General features: G+C 35.8%; 1 protein-coding gene across 1 annotated transcript in view; it reads right to left on the bottom strand.

Annotated features, from left to right (window-relative positions):
* The window catches only part of LOC109058109 (myosin light chain kinase, smooth muscle-like), a 75,834-nt gene extending 51,701 nt beyond the window's left edge, over positions 1-24,133 (bottom strand). The window contains exons 1-2 of the mRNA XM_042730584.1: positions 23,865-24,133; positions 11,544-11,700 (exon numbers count right to left, since the gene is read on the bottom strand). Coding sequence (XP_042586518.1) covers positions 11,544-11,699 — 156 coding nt within the window. The 5' untranslated portion in view covers position 11,700; positions 23,865-24,133. The remainder of the gene's footprint in view (positions 1-11,543; positions 11,701-23,864) is intronic.
* Between the last annotated feature and the right edge of the window lie 1,390 nt (positions 24,134-25,523).

Raw genomic sequence — 25,523 nt, 5'->3', positions numbered from 1 at the left:
AAGACATGTGGGAGTGTGCTCTTTTGACTTGGGTCAGCACCTTAGCAACTAAAGTTTCAAAATCAGCAAAACCAAACCTGTTTCTTTATATTATACACCAGTCCCAAATACTTACAGCATAATGACTGATATTGTTTGTCTTCAGAACGTTTTTCTATACAATATAGATGGAATAACCGCAAACACTTCCAGTCTTCCAAAACTAAAATAAGGCCTAAGGTCTGAAGCATGATATATTGTTGCCACTGTAGCTTTTTCCAGCCATTAGAAATGAGCTATGTGCTTCTCCGTCCCTGTGAGAGAGGTGTCTGACAGTTTTATTGTAGATTCTTTTTCCTGATTAGATTTCTCCTGAACTGGATCTTGCTGAGGTCCTATTAAAGTATTATATAAAAGTATAATACTGTAGTTTCAAAGTAATACTGTAGTTTCTTATGTTTTTGTCCTTGTCCCTATGTGTGTGTGTGTGTGTGGTCAGTGATCTCAGACAACATGGCCACAGATTGCCCACAGTCTGTTTATGCACTGCTGATGAGTCTTGTATAATGTCAAAAGCACATGCTGCAATAAGATTTTTAGCTTGATCGTTGTACCATAATCAATTTAAGAAAAACCCACTCTTAAGCGTATTGTAAAACATACACCGATTTTGGATGATCACTTCACATGTCAGTGAAACAGTCATTTCCTGTTTAATAGGGCGGCTCTTGAACAGATAAACTAAAGTCCTCAAGTCTGATTCTGTGAGATATGTTAGATCTCAATGTAACTTGTTCTCATGAGAACTAGAAAGGTCTCTGCACACGATGCCCCTGAACTTTTACACCCCACAATAAATCTAGCAAAAAAAAAAAAAAAGTATATATGGGGTTCCCAAAGTTCATGGGGTTCAAGGGTTCCCAAAGTACATGCCAAAAACATTTAAAACATTTAAAAGTGTATATATACAAAATATTGAAAAACCCACTCTTAAGCGTATTGTAAAACATACACAGATTTTGGATGATCACTTCACATGTCAGTCAGACAGTCATTTCCTGTTTAATAGGGCGGCTCTTGAACAGATAAACTAAAGTCAGATATATATGATATATATATACACTGTATTGCTCAAACCTCATTATCAAACATGGATCACTGCTTTTTCACAAATGATTTTGACTGTACATGTTAAAGGTATAGTTGTTCCATGAATGAAGATTTAGTCATAATGTTACTCACCCTTATGTTGATCCAAAACTGCAAGATTATGATTGTTCTTTAAACACAAATCAAGATATTTTTGATGAAACTTGATGAGAGGTTTCCATGCCTAGGCTGTTTGATTCTGGTTCAGTGTTGTTTACAGTTCTTTTCACTGTAACTAAGTGATATTAATGCTTACCTCCTATTAAAGTGCCCTATTATGGATTTTTGAAAATGACCTTTCTGCAGTGTGTAACACAGCTCTAAGTGAATGAAAACATCCTGCAACGTTTTAAATCTGAAAGTGCACTGAGTATAAAGTTAATGTCTCTCAAAATAAAGAATCGACTCTGAATCATTGAAACAAGTCGATTTTAAAATGAATCCCAAGCCATTTCATGTTGATGTCAACAGGAAACATTAGCATGTTCTCCAGACTACCAGGAAAAAACAGTTTTGTGAATTTAGTATTTCATCATGTCATTACATTGTTAAGAGCATAAGAAAAAAAAAAAAAAAAAATGTTTTTTTTTTTTTACATTTTATTCATATGTTACACAATGTCCTGTATCGAGGACATCTGGAGTTTTTTTTATTTATTTATAAAAAGACATGAATAAACATTAAAAGACAAAAACAGTGGGGGGTTTGTTTTAATCACAAAAAAACAATCATCATTATAACAAAAAATATATAAATAAAAATTACAACTATGTATAAAAAAAAAAAAAAAAAAAAACACTTTTTCTTTATGCAAAATGTGTGTAAAATGGCCATAAACTAGTTTTTCCATTATATACAATGTGTCTGTAAACTGTATCTAATTTGAATATTGTTTTGGGGCAACATAGAATTAACAAATAAGTGCAATAATGGGAGTAATACGATTTTCATAATAACATCTAATATTTAATAGGAATATTGATATATAACTTTTTCCTCTATGCATTTGTTGTGTCTCCCAAAAATGTGTAATAAACATGCTTTAAGTCCTGGTGTCCTCTACAGTGGACATGTATGAAATCGATGTCCTGTTTCAGTACAGAAGTTCATATTTCGATTTGAAACCCCATAACATTTTCCTGAGATGTTGATTTATGACAAACAATCTGAAAATTAGTCAGATTTAAATGATAATTAGAAAACATTATCACATTTCCATAAGGGTGTTACACTGATCACTAAATTAATGTCAGCCATCTTTAAAGACCAAGGAGAGGGAGTGGTCATGGTGAAACATCCAGTCATTTGGTATCTCTGAAAAGCCCTGAATGTGCTCTTTACAGGACATCCAGATAAAACTGTGACATGTAACATCTCAGAGAAATCGCTAAAACATGATGTCCTCTACAGATGAAAAAACACCATAACTGGTTGTCAGGAGGACAATTATGGGATGCTATTAGACTCAAAATGATTATCAGATGCACACACAATTATCCATGTACTACATACATTTTATGCATGTACCTTACTAACCACAAACAAATGCCTTTCAATTTGAGTCTGTGGAATTCGGGATTAAATTATTGTGTAGCTATTTGAAAAAATACAGACATGTTTTTGAATAAAAATGTTCTGTACTGCATTAATATATAATAAATTGCTCATGCAAAAAGGAATCTGTGCATTTGTGCATTTGTGGATCAGGTGACGTCTGCATTTATTGACATCTTGTTCGAGTCAATCTTGTTCCATTCATTTGGATTTTGAGACTTCATTTTCGCAATTTGCAGCATTTCACGACACCCCCACACACAACTACCAGTGAACAAGGCCCAGTGCAATTCATTATGTACACGATTTGAAAAAATCACAAATGTGCATCACTACACTGAAACAAATGCTTTTCAGCCTGTGTCTGCAGAGTTAAGATTTACATTAATGTGCAGCATTTTGTTCAAATATAGACATGTTTTTGAATACAAATGTTATAGTTTGTATTAAAGTATCATAATTTGTGCATGTAGCGATTAAAATGTGCATTTGTCAGACGATCAGGTGACATGCGTGCATTCATTCACATCTCTTCTGAGTCGATTCTATTTGATTCATTTGAAATTTGAGACTTTCATTTAGCCTTTAGCCTTGCCTTATCCACACACACAGCTCGCGACCCACACGCAGCTGAGTCTAAAAAAATCAGTGACCACTAGATGACACTAGCCCCACTCACATGTGCGCATTCCATTGTGTATGGTTTTATGAATGTTAAAATTGTGTTTTCTTTGTGTCTTTTTGGTTTGGATATTCTCCTCTGCCCATAGAAATATAAAACTTGAACTTGTTCTTTAAGACACAGAATAGCTTATATTAATTTTGCCAAACAATAACTTTGTGATGATACGTTGTGTTTTCATACTGTACATTATTGTTTCCCATCTATGCCCCGTCTTCTGACACACGTTGTTATTTACAAAGCTCATCGGTCTGAAAAGCGAGGTGTGTTCTCATTGGCCAGCTATCCAGTGCGTTGTGATTGGCCGAATGCCTCAAGCGTGTGATGGAAATATTACACCCCTCACCATACTGTGATGTGTGTGTCGGTCAGTATACGGTCAAGAAAAAACAATAAAACCCATTACAAACAAGCCATTTGTTGCATCCAGCGGGGACATAATTACTGATTATTATGACTTATACTGTGTTTTTACGCGTTGCATTGCATCGCGACGCGTAAGCATAAAACCATGTCTGCATTTGTGATCAGAGAAACGACAAGCAACAAGTGCTACTCTACACTGCTCAAAACTCATGTTTGAATCATCAGTGGCAATTCCTTTAAATATGTAAACGTAATTACAGTCTGTGAGTCAGAAGGGCCGGCATTGTAGTCTTCTCTCCCAGGATCAGGAAACAGTCCTCCATAAAATGCATTGCACACATCTGAATATGTGGGTTGAACCGTTCTGGAACAGTGTTGTAGATACAACTCAACCACCGATTTCTAGTTGTGTCCTCTTTTGGAAGACCAAACAAAGTAGTTTCACTTTCACAATGGAACAGCTAGGATCAAAGTTATGCCTTCTTTCTTTGTGTGAACATTTTAGGTGGCATTATGCAAATCTTCCCACATTGTGATATAGACATGTGGGGGCGTGTTTAAACAAGCCGTTTTAGGAGGGCGTGGGCGAGTCTAAACTTTTATTAAGAATATCTCTTTGGGTTTGAGACTTTAGTCTCCGCAACTTTAGGGATCTTATCTATTCAAAAAGCTTGTAACACTCCAAAAAGAAAGTAAAACTTGAAATCGCATCATATGACCCCTTTAAACTATACTATATTAAACCAATGAGCCTTTTATAGGTTATAGCCCATACCCTGCTCAAGCGGACGCATAAAGCTTGCTGGCTAAAGGAAGGACAATGAATGTCTAGGGAAAAATTGACTTATTACTAAACTGTTTTCTGAGTCAGTGGTGGCTGCAAAGATGAAGTTGACAATGCTGATTCGCCATCTGTTTATAAGTAGCCTTTAAATAGTGTCTAATTACTATTTACACTTATTGCAAAGATCTGCTTATTTTACATAGCATCTATAGAATTGCTATTTTCACTTAGTATAAAGAGCAAATCTCTAAAAATGCTGATGTTGTCACTTAGTGTAAACAGAACATATCACTATTTTCACCTAGTGTAAAGCGTCTACGTGTGTACGGGTCTACAGATCTACGTGTCACCCGATCCACAGATGCACAGATTCCTTTTTGCATGATCAATTTATGATATATTAATGCAGAACAGCATTTTTATTCACAGACATGTCTGTATTTGTTCAAATCACTGCACAATAATTTAATACCGAATTACTCAGACTCAAATTGAAAGGCATTTGTTTGTGGTTAGGAAGATACATGGATAATTGTGCGTGCATCTATAAATCATTTTGAGTCTAATATCATCCCATAGATATTAAACGCCCACTAGTAGGTCTATTCACATTGGTCTGAATGAAAATGCAAATTAATTATTTGCCACTAGGTGCCGCTTTTAAAGCGGTAAAAAAAAAGCAGCACTGCGCTCACAAACGCTGCTTTGTCAGGCATAACAGGCATATTATTAGACAATGAAAGTGTTTTTGACCATGCATGCATGTCAACCTGTTGTTGGGGACTCCCAAAACCAAAACATGAACCTTTCATTACCCATAGGAGCACTTTAAACTATCTTTAGTTTTCATTGATTATTACCAGCATCTATTGTCTCTTCTCATAGTATGGAGAAGCACTCAGAACTTTCCATCGTGGACAACAGAACAACCTAGTTTCATTGTGTAAGCTAATTTATTGAGTTTATAAAACTAGTTTATTTTTATATATACTTTATACACCTGTAACAATTCCACAGATGGGCATCAGTGTCCAGATTGTGTGGTCAAAACTTTAATGCAGGAAGCATTACTTAATTAAGGACATGAAATTTCTGGCAATATTGTCGACTTGATTGCACAGATACTATTTGAACTAAACTGAGCTGGATGATGACATCAGTTTTGTTTATCAGTGATGAACTGACTTTAACTAAAACACTGAGTGTCAGTCCTCTTGCATTATCGATACACTACTTTCCTGATTAACACTGTAAAGCTGCTTTGACACAATCTGTATTGTATAAAGCACTATATAAATAAAGGTGACTTGAGTTGACTTGACTCCAAAAAGGTCATATGTTTTGTCAAATTAATTCATATGAATCAAGATGTTTAATCAAGTCTTGTGTAGAGATATACAATAGCTTTATATGGTGTTGATAATTGTTTAGATGATAAATAAAAGCCTAAATATATAAAATTATCACATCTCTTTTAAGATTAAACTGCTCAGTGCATACAGTAAAGACTCATTTATTTACCTTTATTTACCTTTTTGGATCTTGTACGTCACAGTTTACTGGACTTTCAATGAAGGGACAAAAAAATGTTCTACATTTTTTCTTAACTGAACACCAAACCCCCTTTTTGTAAAATACTTCAGTGAAACCATGCGTCAGTGTAACTTTTGATGCTTGACTTCACCTCTCAGTGCCCCGAAAGAAAACAGGAAGGAGTCACAAGACAAAGGTATTTTAATCCCTATTTGTGCTCTTTCTGCAGTCTCACAGAACTGCTAGAACAGACCACAACAAAATGAGAACTCACAATCTCAAAGTCACATTCAGCACTTTAATATGGGGAATATGTCATTCATCTTTTGAAATAAAAGAGTTTATTGTATATTTGTTTAATTTCATCTGAATGAAAACGATCAGAACTCAAAACAACCCACCAGTCCGAAAACAGCATTTTTTTTTTTTTTTTTTTTTTTTTTTTTATTAAGCTGCAAAAATAACTTGTTTATCACATCCTGACAATGTAGATAAGGGGAACAGGTGTGTATTTATCATCATTTATTATTATTATAACCTAATTAATATTGAAATTAATATTATTTTTGTTGCAGCTTTCAAGCTGCTTTAAGTTCAAATGAAAAGCTGACTCCAGTCAACAGCTGAAGCGAAATTAAGAAAGTGCAGTGCATTAAAGTTTGTTGCAAAGCTGGATCCTGTCTGTTGTTTTCAGGTGTTGTTTTCAGTCTAGGAATGTTAGCTAAGAGCAAAAACAGACACTGTCTGTGTAAAAATGGATGTAAATTCTGCCAAAGTGTTAATACATGAAGATAGAGGAGTTCCTGTCAGACTTTCCACTGACAGCCTTAACAAATTCACTCCGATCCAGCAGCTGTACCTGTGCTCAGGCCTTCCTGTGTCTGCTAGAACACTTTACGCTCGAGGAGCAATTCTGAATTATACTTGCAGAAAACCCCCATGCCATGTGGAAGTACTACAGGTAGCAAAAAGTCTCAGAAACTCAAGACTGTGTGACCTTAAAAGGAATGTCTGATATTCTGCATGTCAATAAATTACACTAAATAAGAAAGACAGCTCGACCGCCCTTTCAATCGCTCACTCCGACGCTGTGTCCAGTATACGACACTAGGGGTCGCTCTTGGGAGCCCAAACACCTCTGACATCTTTGAGAAAAGGCCAATGAAATTGGGTGTGCAGAATTTGCATACAGTAGGTGGACAAGCAAAATGACTATTACCGCCGTGTATGACCGCCTCAGGGCCACGGCGTTAAAGGTAACAAATGCTTTAGAAAACTGATTCGGGCCGAGTAGCAAAACAAACTTGTAGCTAATCAACAGTAAGGGGCGTGTCTACTCATGATGTGGAGGAGAGAGCGTTCAGTGCTCAGGAGGGACATTAGCAGAGCCGAGCGACAGAAAGATAGAGAAAGATAGATGGCGGATATAAAACAAACATTTACCCGTGTAAATATCGGATCAGCTTTCCAGTGCTGGAGAGAACTCAAGGAATTGGAAGGCCTGCGAAACGGAAGCCGAGGTTGCTTTGTTTCTTCTCGATAGGTGAGTAACACCATGTCTGCGCCGCAACAGCTAAAGTCTGTCTAGAACACTGCACGCGACAAAGCGACTGTTGAAAATCATTTGAAATTTGTGTCAATACATCATAAATAGTACGGAGTAACAGTATTCTGTTGGGGATTTGTTGTGTCGTGCTGCTCCGCATCCAGTGTAGACCATAGACATGTATATATATCTATGGTGTAGACAGCATCACTGATTATAACGAGTTTTATAGTATTTTGTTGCGCCGTGCCACTCGCGATCGGTGTGGACAAGGTGTAACATTGGTTATGCTTTGTGTCAAAGAACTAATCGTTGCCTGGGTTGCATACGTATGTGTGGGGCAGAGCTATCAAAATAGGGGCGTGTTTGTTTTGGTGATTTTAAATGTCAACATTGGCTACCAGAAATCGCTTACCCCACCTTTAACTGCAAGTCATCTGTGTGTTAAAGTCGTTCACGAAACTATCGCCAGGTGGCGCAAACTGACTGTTATATTTTGTTTTGTAAATGGAGATCAAATAACGAAATAAAACAATAATAACATTATAATATAACATTATAAGATCCTTAAAAATGGAAGAAAAAAAAGAAAAAAAGAATTACATTTACACAAAGGCTCTTAGTGCATGTTATGGTTATTAAACAGTCATTATGAAAACCATTAAAGCTTTACAATTTCCTTATATTGTACTGAGGGGTTTTCATTTCAATCAGGCTAATGAAAGTTTTTGAATGCAAAATCCCGACCTTGGCTGTTGGTCTTCTGTACAAGGCTGTAAATCTAAAGGCTCTATCTGTGTCGCAATTTACTCTGACTCACACCATAAAAAAAAGAAAAACAACAACAACAAAAAAAAAACAAATTGAACAAAAGATTAAAAGGCTAAAACTGCGACATGGAAAACGTCTAGAAATCCTACGAAAAGTAGGATATTAGCTTGGAATGTTCAGATTACATTTAAGGAGGTGTGCATTATGCCAGAAAAAAATAATAATAGTTTGGCACTGTAGTCACATTAATGTCACAAATTATGAAAGGCTTGAAACTTACATTTAATAATTTGCTGATATATTTCAGCAAGTCACACATACTTATTCATTATCTGGCCTTTATTAACATTTATTCCCATATACAGAGCCCATGACATGCAGGAAATTATGTTCATGGCATGAATTAAGAAATTGATCACTTTTTATCATTCCTTTGTATTAATTAAAATGTGTTTAAAATGTGTTTTAAATAATAATTAAACCATTTTTAAAATAATAATAATAATAATAATAGGATACAGAGTTTGGGCATGCAGGAGATTGGGGGAATCCGTAAAATGTAAAAATAAAAAAATAATTAGACAACACAATACAACTTAATAATTTTGCCATTTAATTAGAAAACTGAGAGAGAGAGAGAGAGAGAGAGAGAGAGAGAGAGAGATTCAGAGCAAGGGGTGCGAGGAACAGTATTAAGAACCGCTGCTTTAGAACATTGATTTTGAAACTTGTGAATCCATTAGAATCGTTAGAAGATAGAATCGTGATTCATATATGAACAGATTTTTACGTGCAACTCTAGTTCTCTTCCTCTTCTCTAAAGCAGGACAACATGGCCTCGCCCCTTTTGCTGCATGTTCCCGGGGGAAGGGTTTATCTGGGTTTGTGATGTCACAAACCCAGATAGTTACTCGTTGTAGTCCCTACGAGCCATTTTTTTAGGTATTAAACTGCCATAATTTTAAAAGATGATATCTCCATTTGCATTGAACTTTCAGTGTTGTAAATTTGCAGATATTGTTTATGCTCACACAGTAACAATACACACTAACTAATGTTAAAAAAGTTATATCGCAATGAACCACCCCTTTAACAATTAGTGGGGCCATTGGTAAATTTTATGTGTGAGGCTTTCAGTCTTATCCAATTCCAGATAATTTTAGCTGTACAAAACAGCTTGTTTTGCTGCTTGATATTGCAAGTCTTACCATATTATTTTAATGTATTATCTTAATTTCAAACACACTGGACTGTGGTGCAAAATTTTACTGTTTACTGCAGTTTGCTATACTTCAAGCTTGCTACCCTACAGCGGCTAATGAACTGGAAGTATTGCACATTCTCAGAAAACGGCTTACTTCTGTGTTGAAAAATAAGGTGGATATCTGAGTCTTTATAATCTAAAAATTCTGAAAAATCAATTTAACAAACACTTGATAGTATGCATGCTGCATTTGTCCAGTCAGTAACACTGACACTCTAAATATACAAATAGGAATGTAAACCTGGGGTAGAGGAAGGCACAGTGTGAGACGTCAGCTTATATAATTTGGGTTACTCTGTAACCCCAGGTAAAGTAAGAGCAGTGTGAAACCTGAAGCAAGATAACCCAGTATTCCGTTTATCTTGGGTTTACAATGACCCAAGGTTAGCTATAGTTCAAATGTGAAGTACTCTCTCTGCATGGTTTGAGATATCATTCATGTCTGTACCACAAATAGTGCACAAATTTTGATGTTTACTCCCTCAGACTCTCTCATTCTCTCTAGCCTCATACACTCATAAAGGGGTTATCAGATGCCCATTTTCCACAAGTTGATATGATTCTTTAGGGTCTTAATACAAAGTCTATAACATACTTTGGTTAAAATTGCTCAGTGGTAGTGTAAAACAATACCCTTTTACCTTGTCTAAAACACCGTAGCTCTTTTCACGGTTCTTTTCACAGTAACCCATTTCTGTGCATGTCCCTTTAAATGCTAATTAACTCTGCTCACCCCGCCCTTCTCTTCCATGGGGTGACGAGCCGTTCTGTTTACTTTAGCTGCATTTAGCCACAAATTTTGCTAACTAGCACACTATTAGGAAAGGCGATTTGTAAAAATGCATCAAAAAAAAAAAAAAAAAAACGGTCAGGACTAAATGACATCTGTTCATTATTACATCCAATAACAAAGCACCACAATCGCTTAGGAGTCATTCTTTTCTACTTCTTCTCTGGCGGTGAAACATTGGCCGACTGATGACAGCTCACTCAGGGCGGGTCTAAGGTAAAACACCAGTGTCAATCAACAATCGGGGGAGGGGCCTGGGTATATGTGACATCACACGGCCAAGAATCTGAGATCTGCTTGATTTGAAAAAGGGGACATTATTTATCTGGATTTGAAAAAAAAAAAAAAAAAAAAAACACTGGGTGGATTTTTATCATTATAGGGTAGTTGCGTACACACACTGCCAACACACATTTCAGTTCAAACTGTAAAAGTTAATTTTGTATCCGATGACCACTTTAAAAATAAAGGTTCTTTATTGGCATCAGAGGTTAAAGAACCTTAAACATCCATGGAAGCTTTCAAATGCAAAAAAAAAAGTTTGTTATAGTCGAAAAAGGTTCTTTAGGTTTCTAAAATGTTCTTCAACTGTTCAATGAAAGGTAAATGGCATCACTGCAGAATCAGTTTTGGAAGCTTTATTTTTGAGAGTGTACAGCACACACTCAGCTTCCTCTGTATTTGCCTGCTGTGTCAGTCTGAGACCGCAAAGAAGTGTCCAAACACACCTCCTCCTGTCCACACTGTCAGAACGTAATGAAACACAGATGTGTGTCTGATAAGAATCTTCAAAATAAAACCTCATCATATAATGTTGCATAATATTTTATATTTCTCTGCTATCAGCTGAGGACAAGGGACGATGGCTTGATATTTCAAAAGAAGGGTTGCATATTTATGTAAACTCTTAGAAAAACAAGGCCGTCCGTTGACTACTGCCAGCTGTCTATATGTGCTGCAGACAGCAAGGCAGAACTCTAGGTGTTGGAATAGAGCAAGTTTCTAAAATAGATTATTGTTTGGGAGTCTTGAATGAAATTCATTGGCAGACACAGTGTCCGCTTCATTACACTACTGAGGATCAGTTTCTGGCAGACTAGGATGGCTATGAAGAATCTCTCTCACCTTCCCTTCAAGGCGTGCGGTACCCCTTTGGCAGACGCGGGTATTACGTGGCGGGAGGGTAAAAACAGGGGGCTCTTTGCTGGGGGAACCTCGTCCCAGTGTCAGAGTCGTCTTGGAGACATGAGATCCCGTAACAAACTGAACGTCACCCATCATTCTGCAAACACAAGAACATCAGAAGAGTTTTATATTACATGTCAAGTTCACGTAGTAGAAAGACTGAAAATTAATCTAAACAGGTACAAAAATGCAATACATTCTCAATGAAAAGACAATGAATGCATTCAAATTAATGTACCAACTGTAGTTTATATAGTGTTTTTTTTTTTTTTTTTTACATGGATTATGATCCCTCCATTGAGTTTCAGGATTGTTATGAATTTCATATGACCTATACTAAATTCTCCGTGCTCACGCAAAGAATTTAGGACCATATATGTTCATGCTTTTGATCGGCCCTCTAGAGCAATGTGTGTTTCATAATGCACTTACTATATAGGGGTCATAAGGATTTGTTTATTTATTTATTTATTCATTTATTTATTTATTCCATGTATTTGTTGTCACATAACCCCTATCTTCTTTCTCTCTTTCTATGCTTTCTCCTTGCAGCTTAATGTGAAGACAATTATAAGTGATTCACTGATAGGGCTGGGCGATATATCGCATGTGATTGTCACGCACATTTTGTCAGTAAAGCCAGTTCCCTGATTATCGCTAAATCTCCATCACCTGCTTTCAAATGGAGCAGAATATAATACACAGATCCTCAGAGATCTATGGCTCTGTCTATTAAATGCCGCTCCATTTGAAATAAATCTACATATATAACCAACACGATATTGCGTACCTTGTCAGTGATCTATGGCTCTGTCTATTAAATGCCGCTCCATTTGAAAGCAGGTGATGGAGATTTAGCGATAATCAGGAAACCGGCTTTACTGACGAAATGCGAGTGACAATCGCATGCGATATATCGCCCAGCCCTATTCACTGATAGGTTGAATTAATGGTAGTGTTCAGAGAAACCCATTTGAAAACAGTCATTATTTTTGCAATTCCATTTGGTAATGCCAGTGGTAGAGAGATGTCACATTTTTGCTTACATTAACAAGAAGTATGTGTAATAACATAGTTAGAAATATTTATTATTCAACCCTTATGAAAAAAAAAATATTACCTAGCACAATCAAGTATTCAAGTTTAAATCTGAGCTTCACTTCATTATCCAAAGAAACCCTCTAAGCTCACCACAGACCAAGTGATACAATATGTTATACTTTAAATGGTGTTCATAAATCTGCATCTTCTCTTAAAAGGTCAAAAACTCCTTCACGACCGAGAATTTAAGCTGATTTATGAGCATGCAGCAAAAAGATATTCGCTGAAACATGTCACATTTGACCTCTGAGTCAAAGAGTAACCATATGGTAGGTCTATCCTAAATCCAGTGGACAGGCAATACCGGGACAAATGTACTTGCATATTTTACACATACAAGCACCAGCACACTCAAATGCATGTCAAACAGCAAGTGAAAACACAGCCATTTCCTCTTTAAGAGTTCTGCAGATTGTAACACATGGGGCAACCACAATACATTAGCCTGTCGCAGTGAGCTGTCAACACAAGCTGTGCACTCCAGACTAACATACAGGATGTTTTTACACTTGATTCATTTGGGTAATCAACGGAATCAATCGACAACCACCATGAGTGACTAGTATCTGAGTTCTGAAGAGTACTTTTATACCAACCAAAACAAACTGAACTCTGATAACAAACAGACTCGCATCAAAAGCTCCAGTGTGAATGCACCCTTAATCAGTCACCGTGCGTTAATTATTCCTTCATCTGGATCTGCCGAAAGGATGCTTTATAACTTTAATTAAAGGGTTCAGATGTGACAGAGTGCAGCATACATGCAAGGCATGCAACCTCACAGGATAGGTAAATACAGCTGGATGTTTGATGGGCTTTCCTTTCTCTCTCTCCCTCTCTCTGTCCAGATTTTTCACCATTGTGCTTATTGGCAGACTCCAGACATGCTTTCACATGGTTGTTTTGAGTAAAGGCTTCTTTTGTACAACACTCACATACATGCCAGTATTATGCTGAACTCTTGATACGGTTGACTGGTCCATCTTCAGCCTGTTCTCAACTACTACTTCGGCTCATAGTGATTTGTGGTAGTTATATTAATTAACCAACCAATTGCAAGGCAACTGTGTAGATCTAGGGGCAAAAACACACAAAGGGACCGAATATTTTGCATTTATATTTATATATTTTGCAAGAGTGCATACTTATTTATACTTGTACACACATCCAAGACTCCTTATGGCATAGACACTGTCCAACATCCCCTAACTCCAGTCCAGCAAACAGAAACATCTCCAAAAACCTGCATGAAGTACTCTATTACAAATTTAAATGAGTGAGCTACTTTTTTCTATTTATTAACCAATTAACCAAAAGGAACTTGAGTTAAAGCCGTTTATTACAGTATTACTCTGTTTAATCTCTCATACCTCATGAGTTCTATTCAAAAGCTTGTTGCAATCAATACTGTAGCTGGGTTTCATGCACATTTTGAAGTATCGCATCAGAATTGAGTGATGGAAACGCTGAATTTCGAATAAAAATGCCTCAATTCGCAAATAAGTTTTTACGCTCGCTTGAGGTGGTTTTTGACTTGTGCAAAAAAAGGGTTAAGGCGAATAATGGGGGATGGAAATGCATTTTGTGAATAAATTCCTCCAAGCGCTGTCTCCCGAACAAAAATTAAACATTCTCATTGTTAGTCTTTGTGTTTGGACAGACAGAAAACAATTGCCCTAACAAGACTCAAAGGTGCAATCCAAAGCTCTTCATTGACTTTGTATTTCAGGAAGCTGCATCCTTGTCATTTCTGACTTATAACACAAAACAAAACAATATCTAAAAGCTGCTGTGTGACAAGGTGTACAGCAAACAAGCTAAAACCCAGAAGCTGTCGACTCCAAAAAACGAGCGTTGAAGGACACAAATATTTGTAGGTTTCAGGGTATTTCATGTTGAGCCGTTCAGTTGGATCATTTCTCAAACAAAAGGAAGGTAAGGAAAAGGGTTACAGACATAGACCAATAAAATGTAGTTTCTCAGTATATCTCCTCCACTTAGGTTCACACAGGATGGTGAAATAATCCTTTGACATGGTTAAAAATAATGAATGTTTCCTGCCGCTGATTATGTTTCCCTCCAGTGGGCATAGTTCTCAGAGTAAGACACGTTGCACTTTTGTGTCCTTAATGGGGTTATTCCACCCCAAAATGAAAATTCTGTCGTTAATTACTCACCCTCATATCGTTCCAAACCCAAAAGGGCCAGCTCTCAAAATGCATCAAAAATATCTTAATTTGTGTTCTGAAGATGAACGGAGGTCTTACAGGTTTGGAACGACATGAGGGTGAGTAATTAATGACAAAATGTTCATTTTGGGGTGTAGTAACCCTTTAAATGCTGGTTTGTTTTTTTTTTGTTTTGTTTTTTGGATTGACAGCTTATAAAAACGTAGTTCTGTTTTTTTTTTAGCTTGCTTGCTGTACATCTTGTCAAACAGCAGCTTTTAGACATAGTTCTGTTTTTTGGTATAAGTCAGAAATGACAAGGAGGCAGTACAAAGTTAATGGAGAGCATTAGATTGTTTTCCCCCGGTGGGTGTGGTTTTCAGATTATGACACGTGTCGCTCTGTCTCTATTGGCTTCCAACTTTTGAATAACAGATTAAAATTAATAATAATAATAACAAACAACTGAAAAGAAATCATTAAATTTAATGTTTTTGGCAGCTTAAAAAATAGCAATAAAGAGAATATTTGGAAAAGGGTGCAAACAGTCTCAACATGTCTGGATGTCCCAGTGGGCATAACTAGTTCAATAATCAGAAAGTGTGAGTTACAACAAACTATGCAAACACTTCCTGTACTAACAAGACAGAGACTCGCAAAGGACCAAACATCAACTGCACCAGTCAACCAAACTAAGAGCTATGAATGCCAATGTCATTAAAAAACAACTGTATGCAAGAAGAGCATGTCTGGACAACGACCAAGTTCTTTCTATCAGCTCAAACAACTGATTGTATTTCATGTTGTTTATGTTATTTTCCTGTCACATGGCATTTATTGCCCTGGTGACTGGCTCAGAGAGTTCTGTGGTCCCATGAGCAAAGATGTCAGATTTCAAATCCAGCACTTCCAGTGATTCATGCATCAGAAAAGCAACTGCGATGAGAGATGAATGAAAATATGGATAGCTTTCTCCACCTGGTATAGACCTCCTTGCACGGCCATGTCTCAGTCCAAATTAAAGCCAAATTAGACTTTAGTACAAATTAGAATTACATTAAAGCTGGAATACATAAGATTAACAATAAAGGATTTTTACATAGAGTTTTGCCCCAAACTGAAGTCTGGATGAGTCAAAACTAGTTGGCTATAAAAGCCAGTCTGTAGATACTAGCAGTTGTGGAGTTGACAGATTTCACACACAAAAAATAAATAATGGTGATTCTGAATGTACTGAAAATGCCATTTCTATTGAAACTCATATATCATATAAAAATGTGAAATCACACATTGCTAATGATAAACTTGTTTAATAACACACTACAGTTAAATCAAGTATACATACTTTACATGTGATTTATTATATTAGTCAACGCAATATATGTGTATGTCTTTAAAGCGTGACAAAAGATTATTAAACTGTAATGATTCCAAATGTACTTTAGAGTAAAAGTTTTCATATGACATTACTACACTGTGCCCTTTTTAAACACATACTAAAGTGTATTAAGAAATATAGTCATGAAGTTTCTTTTTTTGAAAAGTCTGGTAGTGTGTGATCCTTATTTGTTTAGTCTATGATGCTCAGTTTTTCTCTGTAAAAATAAGTGTATGATGCCTGTTTTAAAATCTTTTCAGATTATATATTTAGTTGCCTTTTATCATTTACAGTTGTGGTTGTATTTAGCTGCTGTTCATCCCTTACCAAAAAGTAGTATACTTCAAGTTTATTTTATAAAGTATACTTAAGTAAAGTTCAAGTATATTTTTAAGTATACTTTATGTAGCAAGTATACAAATATCAGTGTTCTAGTAGTATACTTGTAAGTGTACTGTTTCAGTACTCCTTGGGACTAAATTGGCCCACTTTCTAGTATATAAAAGTATACTTTTAAGTATACAGTAAGTATAACAGTAGCAAACTTTGAGTACACTTATAAGTATACTGACAGATTACTAATTAAATACTTTGTACACTTTGTAGTATAGTCTGAGTAAACTACTAGTTTAGTAGTTTTATACTGCAAGTATACTCATAAGTTTTCTTTAAGTGAACTTTACATCATACTTTAAGTATACTACTATGTCCCTATTTAGGTTTTAATTTGTATATGTTTGTTATATGAACATCTGAACATACAAAACATCCAAAGAAAGAGCAGGGTATCTGCTTGAAAACAATAACATTTTATTCTAGCTTCATGCATTCTTTTTTAAACACTTTAATGTGAGTAAGATTTATAAAAAAATAAAGAAATAACATTTTGAACAAAAAGCTGAAAAAAGACTATGGATTGGATTCAGAATGATAATCAAAACATAGATGAAGTCGATCAACACCCCAAAGCTTGACTGTAATTATTACCTCTTCATCAGTCAACATTTTATTCCATAACGTTACCATTTTGATGCTGTTTCATGTCAGATGATCCTGTTACATGTGTTAGTGTCTGTTGTTTCTTTTGTGTTTTTTTGGAAATTCTGTACAGAAGATGTACTAGCGCCCCCTACCGTATAACAATGAGAACACAGATTCTAGGAGCACAAGTATAGCTCAAATATATTTAGACTTTTTGTAAGTATAAGTCAAGTATACTTAAATGTCATTTTAAGTATATTTCTGAGGAGTACATAAAGCCCATTTCTGAGAAGTACACAAAAAGTAAACTAAAAGCATACTTTCCTATTTTTTAGTTTAAAAGAAGTATACTAATAGCACACTTGAATAAACTTCTTTTTCATAAGGGATGACCCTATCTAGTCACTCATCAACTGAGAACTACTGTATATTAACTAGCTGGTACATATTCAGCACAAAAGACTTGAAGCTACTACTGTATGGATACGCATCTACAACATTTGAATTTCTAACCAGGCAAACATCACATTGGTACTGTAAATGATATGGCCATATATGGTGAGGTGTATTTGTATGTGATTGTAAACATGCCATTCTTTAGAAATAATGGTGTATTATCAGCTGCAGTCAGGCATATGTTTTAGTTTCTGGGTTTCTGTTAAGGCACTGATAACATGAACAGAGCCAGTGCTTTATCACTTTACCACTGCACAGTACATATTTCACTGACTCTGTGTGTGTGTGTGTGTGTGTGTGTGTGTGTGTGTGTGTGTGTGTGTGTGTGTGTGTGTGTGTGTGTGTGTGTGTGTGTGTGTGTGTGTGTGTGTGTGTGTGTGTGTGTGTGTGTGTGATGCTGTTTAGAATGGCTCCCAGTCAATAATGACCTGATTCAACAAACACATTAATTATATTATCTGCAGTCTGTGAGGCCAGGACTTTCAGGAAAGGATAGTGTTTCACAAAACATCATGATATGTGTATCAAAAAATCTGAATTCATCTTCATCTGGTTATGAATGTTTAATCTGGACCATAGTTACATCGAGTAATGTAATGCAAATGCCATGTGACTTAAAATAACGTCATGACACCAGCAATTGGCTGATGCTGCCACAAGAACATGCACAGTCTCAAACAGTTCAAAGGCAGCAGACAGGGAAAAAAATAATCACACTATTATGAACTCAACAAAACCACTTGGCACTAATCAAACATCTGCTATATGTTGAACTTATTGATTCAAGTGTTTGAAAAAATGGTTGTCAAAATACATGGCTACATTAAATGGCCAATAAAAAAGAAACGTGCTTGTGAAAAATAAGCACACTTTATAGCTTACTTTTATAAGAGTACTTATAGAGACTTTAAAAGAATATATTTAAGTGCAAACTGCAAAAAGTATTCTGAATTTGTCGACACTAAATTGTTGCATGTAAATCAATGAATGTTAATTGCAATTAAAATGAAAGCGTGTATTATATTTTAAATGTATATTTAATGCAATTAATTTTTTTTTCTAATTAAGTACATTTCTATATGTAATTTCATGATTACTTTTATTGTACTGTATCTATGTACTGGAAAGCAGTTAATGTAAACTAAAATCTAAAGTCAAAATGTAAACTATTTCATTTCTATTTGTGCGTGATGTATATAAATTGTTTGCATTTACACATTTGCATTTATAAATTTAAAATATATTAACTTATAATTTATCAAATAACAAATATAATATCATACAATTTACAATATAATATCAAATAACATTAAAATTATAATCAAGTACTCGACGTGCTTTAATATGTTAGACAACACATCAAAAATAAGTGCTTCTTTAAAGCACAACAAAAGATTATTATTGCATACCATCATTGGCATTATTATTAATGATTTAAAATGTACTTTAAAGTAACTGACATTACAAATTGTGCCTTTGAAAGTGTACTCTCTTTAGGTATATTTAATTTTATTAGCATTATATTATATTATATATATATATATATATATATATATATATATATATAGTATATATATATTATATATATGTATATATATATATATGTATGTATATATATATGTATATATATGTATATATATGTATATATATGTGTATATATATGTATATATATGTATATGTGTATATATATGTATATATATGTATATGTATATATATGTATATATATGTATATGTATATATATGTATATATATATATTTTTATTGTGTGATAATTTTCCAGTATACTTTTATTTGATACACTACACTACACTACAAAAAAAAAAAAAAAAATGCAAAGCTGTCACTGGAGTGGTACCCTGAGGAAGCTATTCCTAAATAGTACATATTAATACCTTAAAGGTATATACATAAAGTGTATATTTAATTACAGTTTAATTATAGTTTTATCACACATACAGTTTTCTAATACACAGTGTGGTCTCTGACATGCACACTAGACTGGTCAATTCGCTCTAAAGCTTGTCAAATCTATTCTGAGGGGCCATTTACACGACAATATTTTTATTCGTTTTGCCTGTTATTTTACATGATAACAGCGTTTTGGGGACTGAAAACGCGTATTTTTGAAAACGGGTTTCAAAGAGTAAGTATTTGAAAATGCCACTGTTATCCTTTCCTTATAAACACCCAAAACGGGAATCTTTGAAAATGGTGATGTCATGCGTAGTATGCGTTAGATATGTAGACATGCGCAGTACGTGTTGATTTTAAAGGCAAGTGCGAACAAACATACACAACAATGGCGGAGTACATGGTACTGTTGTTGCTGCTCAAGAGTTTGCTAACACTTCTTCAGCAAAGTGTGGATTTACTTCACCAATATTACAACCAACAGCGGAGACACATCATATACAACCATAGACAGTAAAAGAAATGGACACAGCGACCCCATTGGAACTCAATTGAGACAAGTGAAGCCCGTTTTTAGCGATTTTTAGCACTTCCGTTTCTGACGCGCAGACTCAAACTAAGCTTGATGACGTCAGCAACCTGTCTGACAGATGTAAACCTTCTAGTAGCTGTGCGTGCAAACTGCCATCGTTAATCTTGCAGAGACGGCGAGCTTGAGCGGGGAGTTCTTTGGCGTGAGTGAGCAGGAGTAAGTATTCTGATTGATTATTTTGTATAGTATTTTAAAATGTAACGCCAGTACGCCATATCTCTTGACGTCTCCCCCGATTGCCTGCGAGCTTCTCCTCCTGTCTGTACGGTAATTTCTCTACTGTGCGACAGAGAGTCGAGTGGTTATGACGCAATCGTTAGCCTATTTTTACAAAAACTGTTTCTACGGGGCCATAATGTAACATAGAAGGTAATGGAGCCCTTTATACATTGTCGTGTATCTTTAGAAATAAATAATGGAGTCTTTAAACGCCTCAGATGTAAAGTTATTCGCTGTCAAAGTGACGCAAAAATGAATGGGAGTCAATAGGATGCTAACGCAAGTGAAGTTCTGCTACAAGATGGCGGCACGCGGCCGACTTCAACTTCCGGTCGACTTCCTTGCCCCCTGTATACAACATATAATCGTCACTTCCCAAGGTACTGTTTACTAACAAGGTGACAGCGCCAACTACTGGCCTGGCATACTTAATGCAGTGTTTTTTGGCCGTTTTCGTGGATATGTGTAAACGTGAATCGTTTTGAAAACGTTGTTGTGTATACGTGAAACTTTCTAAAAAAACGCAAAAAGTTTTTGACTACATTGTTGTCGTGCAAACGTAGCCTAAATGTATTTTCAGTGGAGTTTTCTTTGACCGTCAGGTCATTTAGCTCCCAGAGCTGATGTGTTCACATGAGGCAAACCATTCACACACAGGTGTCTGTTCATCCACAACGCAGGTTAAAGACCTGAACTGAGTGAGGTCACTGTGAAAGAATGAGAGAGCACACATCTCACTCTCTCTGCAACACTTTGTTCCTGGATGCCACATACAGACTCTTGGCTCATTAATTGTTAACTCAACATTTCAGTAAAAGTAAATTATAATCAGAACCACAAGAGTGATTACAGATTAGTATGACATTCCTATAACACAAACGTCAAGAAATCAAATCAATCCTCAAAGCATGATTAGTCCAGATTTCAGCTCTAAATGAGTGAAGAAGTGACACTTTAGATTGCATGGTTTATAAATCTCCTAAATGACCAAGAGAGGGAATATTTCAATGAATAAATGAATATTTCATCTTTCATTGGTTTATCCATCTCCCTCAGTTGTGGAATTGTGAGTTGTCCTTGGGATCATCAGTTTTGGCCATCAGACAGATGACATCATATTTGTCTCTTGGGTACTTTAGTATAAAGAGGGAGTTCTTGGGTGACTTGATGACAGCAAGGTCTTGGGATCCTTTGGCAGCAAAACAAGGCCGAATCGTCTCCCTTCCATGCAGCACAGGGTTTGAAGTGTTTGTGGAGAAACACTGTGAGTATAATGACTGTTCAGTCTGTTCTCATGACATTGTTCTACCAATATTGTGGATTGTTCAAATGTAACTTTAAAAACGCAAACCAGAGCTGTCAGAGAACAGGCTTTATCCTCTTTTCTGGATTGTGCTTTAACATTTAGCATACGCTACCATTCAAACGGTTTAGGATCGGTTAGATGTTTTTAACATTAAATTAAATATTAAAATATTATTTTAATGTGCATTACTAGTCAATAGTTTGAATAAGAGTTGTTAATGTTTTTGAAAGTCATGTTCACAAAGGCTGCATTTATTTGATTAAAATACAGTACAATTTACAATTTAGACTGTGTTGTATTTTAATATACTTTAAAATACAATTTATTCCTGTGATGTTGAAGCCGAAGTTTCGGGATCATTATTTCTGTTTTCAGTGTCACGTGATACTTCAGAAATCATTCCAGTCTGCAGACTTGCTGCTTAATAATTATTTCTTAGTATTATCGATGGTGAAAAAAAGTTGTGCTGTGCAATATTTTTGGGAAACCAGAGTACATTTTTTTATTAAAATATTTTGTAACATATTTTATGTTCTCTCTCTCTCTCTCTCTCTCTCTCTCACACACACACACACACACACACACACACACACACCAAGTTGTGAATTTTCAAAGACTTACGCTCCTGACAGGAGTTTTCCATTTCCATCAGTGTTCTCTGTTTGTAAATCATCCCGAAGAATGCAGAAAATAAAGAATGATTGCTTTCAAATTGTTCAGAAATGGCCTTATAATTCTAGTCAGACTGATGACAACAACAACCTCCTTTGTTGATGTATCCAAATTCATGTTGTTCTTATTCACGACAGGGAAACTAGGGAGCAGAACGAGGCTCAGTCATGGTTTCAGCATTTTGCCTTCCTTTGCTTTTGGATAAATAATAACAACAAAATCTGTTATGTGTTATCTGAGACATAGAGTTGTATAATTATAGAAGCTGGCGAAGACCAGATGATTGCTGTTTATGCTGTTATGTAAAAAAAAAAAAAAAAAGAAAAAAAAAGTTGTAGTATGACACAATAAAGAGCAGCACCTAACCTGCAGATGACCATTTAAAGCACTGAATCTAACACAACTAGAGGGTGGGGACAGAGAGAGGGAGGGGAAGCTGTTAAAAAACTGATCATACCAGTCATAGTTCAGGAAAAAAGACAGCAGGAAGGGGATTTATAGAAAGCAACGCCTACTAATACACCTCACCCTTAATACATAATAAACTTAATAAAGGGCAAAAGTCTATTCTTTAACCTCACGAAACTGAGGCTTCATTCATCCTCATGGGCATTGTTGTACATCATGCATTCACTGGGACACTTTTCCTGTTCTGGGAATTTAACCACAGCATTGGATCAAAGACATCCGACCGGAATAAACGTCACATTTATGTTTATTAGGAGTAATTACACATGATTATGTGGAAATGTGACCACATGATATACCTCCCACAGTATATTGTGTGACATCCACATATTTCGTGCGTTCATCAAAATGTGTTCTCAGAATGTACGTGGGCACTTTTTTTCACACTTAAATATGAACTAGATTTTAAATAACAAAGAAAGCATCTATGATGCAGGACCTTGTCTCTTAACTAATTTTCTTAATCATTTTTTGCTTAAATAAATTACTATCAAACAGATTTTTTTTTTTTTTTTTTTTCATTTCAGTTCACACAGACTACACCGAGAGATAAAAATGGCTACGGATTTATGATACTTTGAAACCTTTTTTTTCAGATATTTTTTTTTTTTTTTTTTTGTGTATGCACAGGTATAGAGAATCACATTAATTATATACATGATCCACTAACATTGGAAGTGTTTGCAATAACATTTGACATTTTAAAGTGTGACTTAAGTGAGTTTTGGGGACACAGTTAAACTATACAGTTATTCTAAAACTCAGTATGTAACAAAACAGCGTCACGATGTACATTTCACCTTGTATCATAATGAACAACTTATGTGAAACTCTTATTGACTAAAAATAAATAAATAAATACATAAAAATAAAAAGCCAAGCCTTCTAAGTAATGTCAAACTTTCTCAGAAAAGTACAATACCTATATCTGAGTGTGAGATTAACATTTCTTACAGGTAAACGTCATCCTATATTAAGCTGAAGACATAAAGAGTCAGAGCAAACTCACCCAGACAGCCGTGTTGGACTCTGGAGAGATTAGTGTCCGTCATTCACAGGAGTTCAGCGGGACACAGTGGTCCTGACTCTGATCTGCTCTTAACGTGTTTTCCCTGTCGGCACCGAACTTGCTGGCATGGATCCTAACATCCCAGGCTGAGAGTTCCTCATTGGTCGCAGGGTTATAGGAGTTGAAGGGGGAGGACTAAAAATGAGATGTGTGCCTTGCTGCTTTTCTGTTTTCCTTTAAAGCCAGAGGAATGTGAATATAGTACCTGTTTTTCATTGGCTATGCAGTATTTAGGTAACACTTTAGATAACATTGATAATAATTCAATATTTTTCTTGAGCAGTAAATCAGTGAATCACTGATTGGCTACCAGACTTTCAACTGAGCATACACCAAGTCTGCTGCCTTTTGCTCAATAATGAGAGACTTTGAAAGAAATATTACTGTGAGAAATATATGTTCTTGGATCTGATGTGGAGAGAGCGCCAGGCTATAGATCGCCTGTAACATGTGGAATGGCCATCTTGTGTATGTTTGGGTTTGTATGGATTTTGACTGAATACAGAAAACACCTGCTGAAGTCTCCTACATGAGGGCTCTTTAACATCGCCAGCCACACGGTCCTTTCTGTTGACATTGACTAATGACAGGACAGAAACACTGTGTGTCATGCAAAATAAGACTCTGAAAGACGGCTTCAATATATCAGTGTACAAACTGATAAAGCAGATTTGTTTGGTGGTCAGCCATTGATAATGAATATATGACAATTAAAGGAATAGTTCCTACAAAAATTATGAGATTGCCCTTATATCCACAAGCATCGCACTTACATAGAAAAAAATGGAGACATTCATAAACCCACTGCTGGTGTTCAGATATACAGAGTTCTTAAGAATCTTTACTGAGGAAACTGTAGCGCCACCTGGAGGATTTCAAGAAATATTGGCTTTCAAACTAAAAAGTACACCCTCAAAGACTGTGATTTCTCCAAATGTAGTCTCTTTTGAAAGCTTGTAGTTTACATTATTTGGGTGTTTATTGTAAACATAGGCGTGTGGAGGCTCTTATCTGCAAATGTGTTCCAGTAAGAGGAGGCTCCTGATGCATGGGTTGCAATTCGAGGGACACAAAGCGTCCACAGGAAACAGAAAATAAACACTCTCTGGGAGAACTGCCCTGAGCCCTAGACAAAACATCTGCCTGAAAGAGAGAGAAAAAGAGATGGACTGATAGAGGATTATACAGCATTTCTGTACATTTAAAGGGACAGTTCACTCAAAAATGAGGGTGAGTATATAATGACAGAAGTGTACAGTTACAGTTACATTACAAGTTAGTAAAAAAAAAAAAGAAAAAACACTAAAAAGAATACACTCAAGAGAAATACAAACACTAACCACATTGCCATTAGCATCGGAACTGAACAAGACACAGGTGACAATAAACAGTAAACCAACTAGGGAACAAAGAAAGCTTTGACTTATTGTTCCTGTTGGGACTTCAGTGCACTGGGACTTCTTTCTTGTATCTTTAGGCTCCACAGTTCAGATTTAATTGTCTTCCTGTTGGCTTTGGTTGTGGTTAGTGGTTTGATTCTCATTTATCTACTTATCACTGCAGTTCCCACAGAGATTTCCAGCCTGAGTCAGCAGTGCT

This window comes from Cyprinus carpio, chromosome B9 (assembly GCF_018340385.1).
Source record: "Cyprinus carpio isolate SPL01 chromosome B9, ASM1834038v1, whole genome shotgun sequence".
Taxonomy (NCBI): Eukaryota; Metazoa; Chordata; class Actinopteri; order Cypriniformes; family Cyprinidae; genus Cyprinus; species Cyprinus carpio.
The sequence above is the reverse complement of the archived record's forward strand: the minus strand, read 5'-3'. Positions and strand labels throughout refer to the sequence as shown.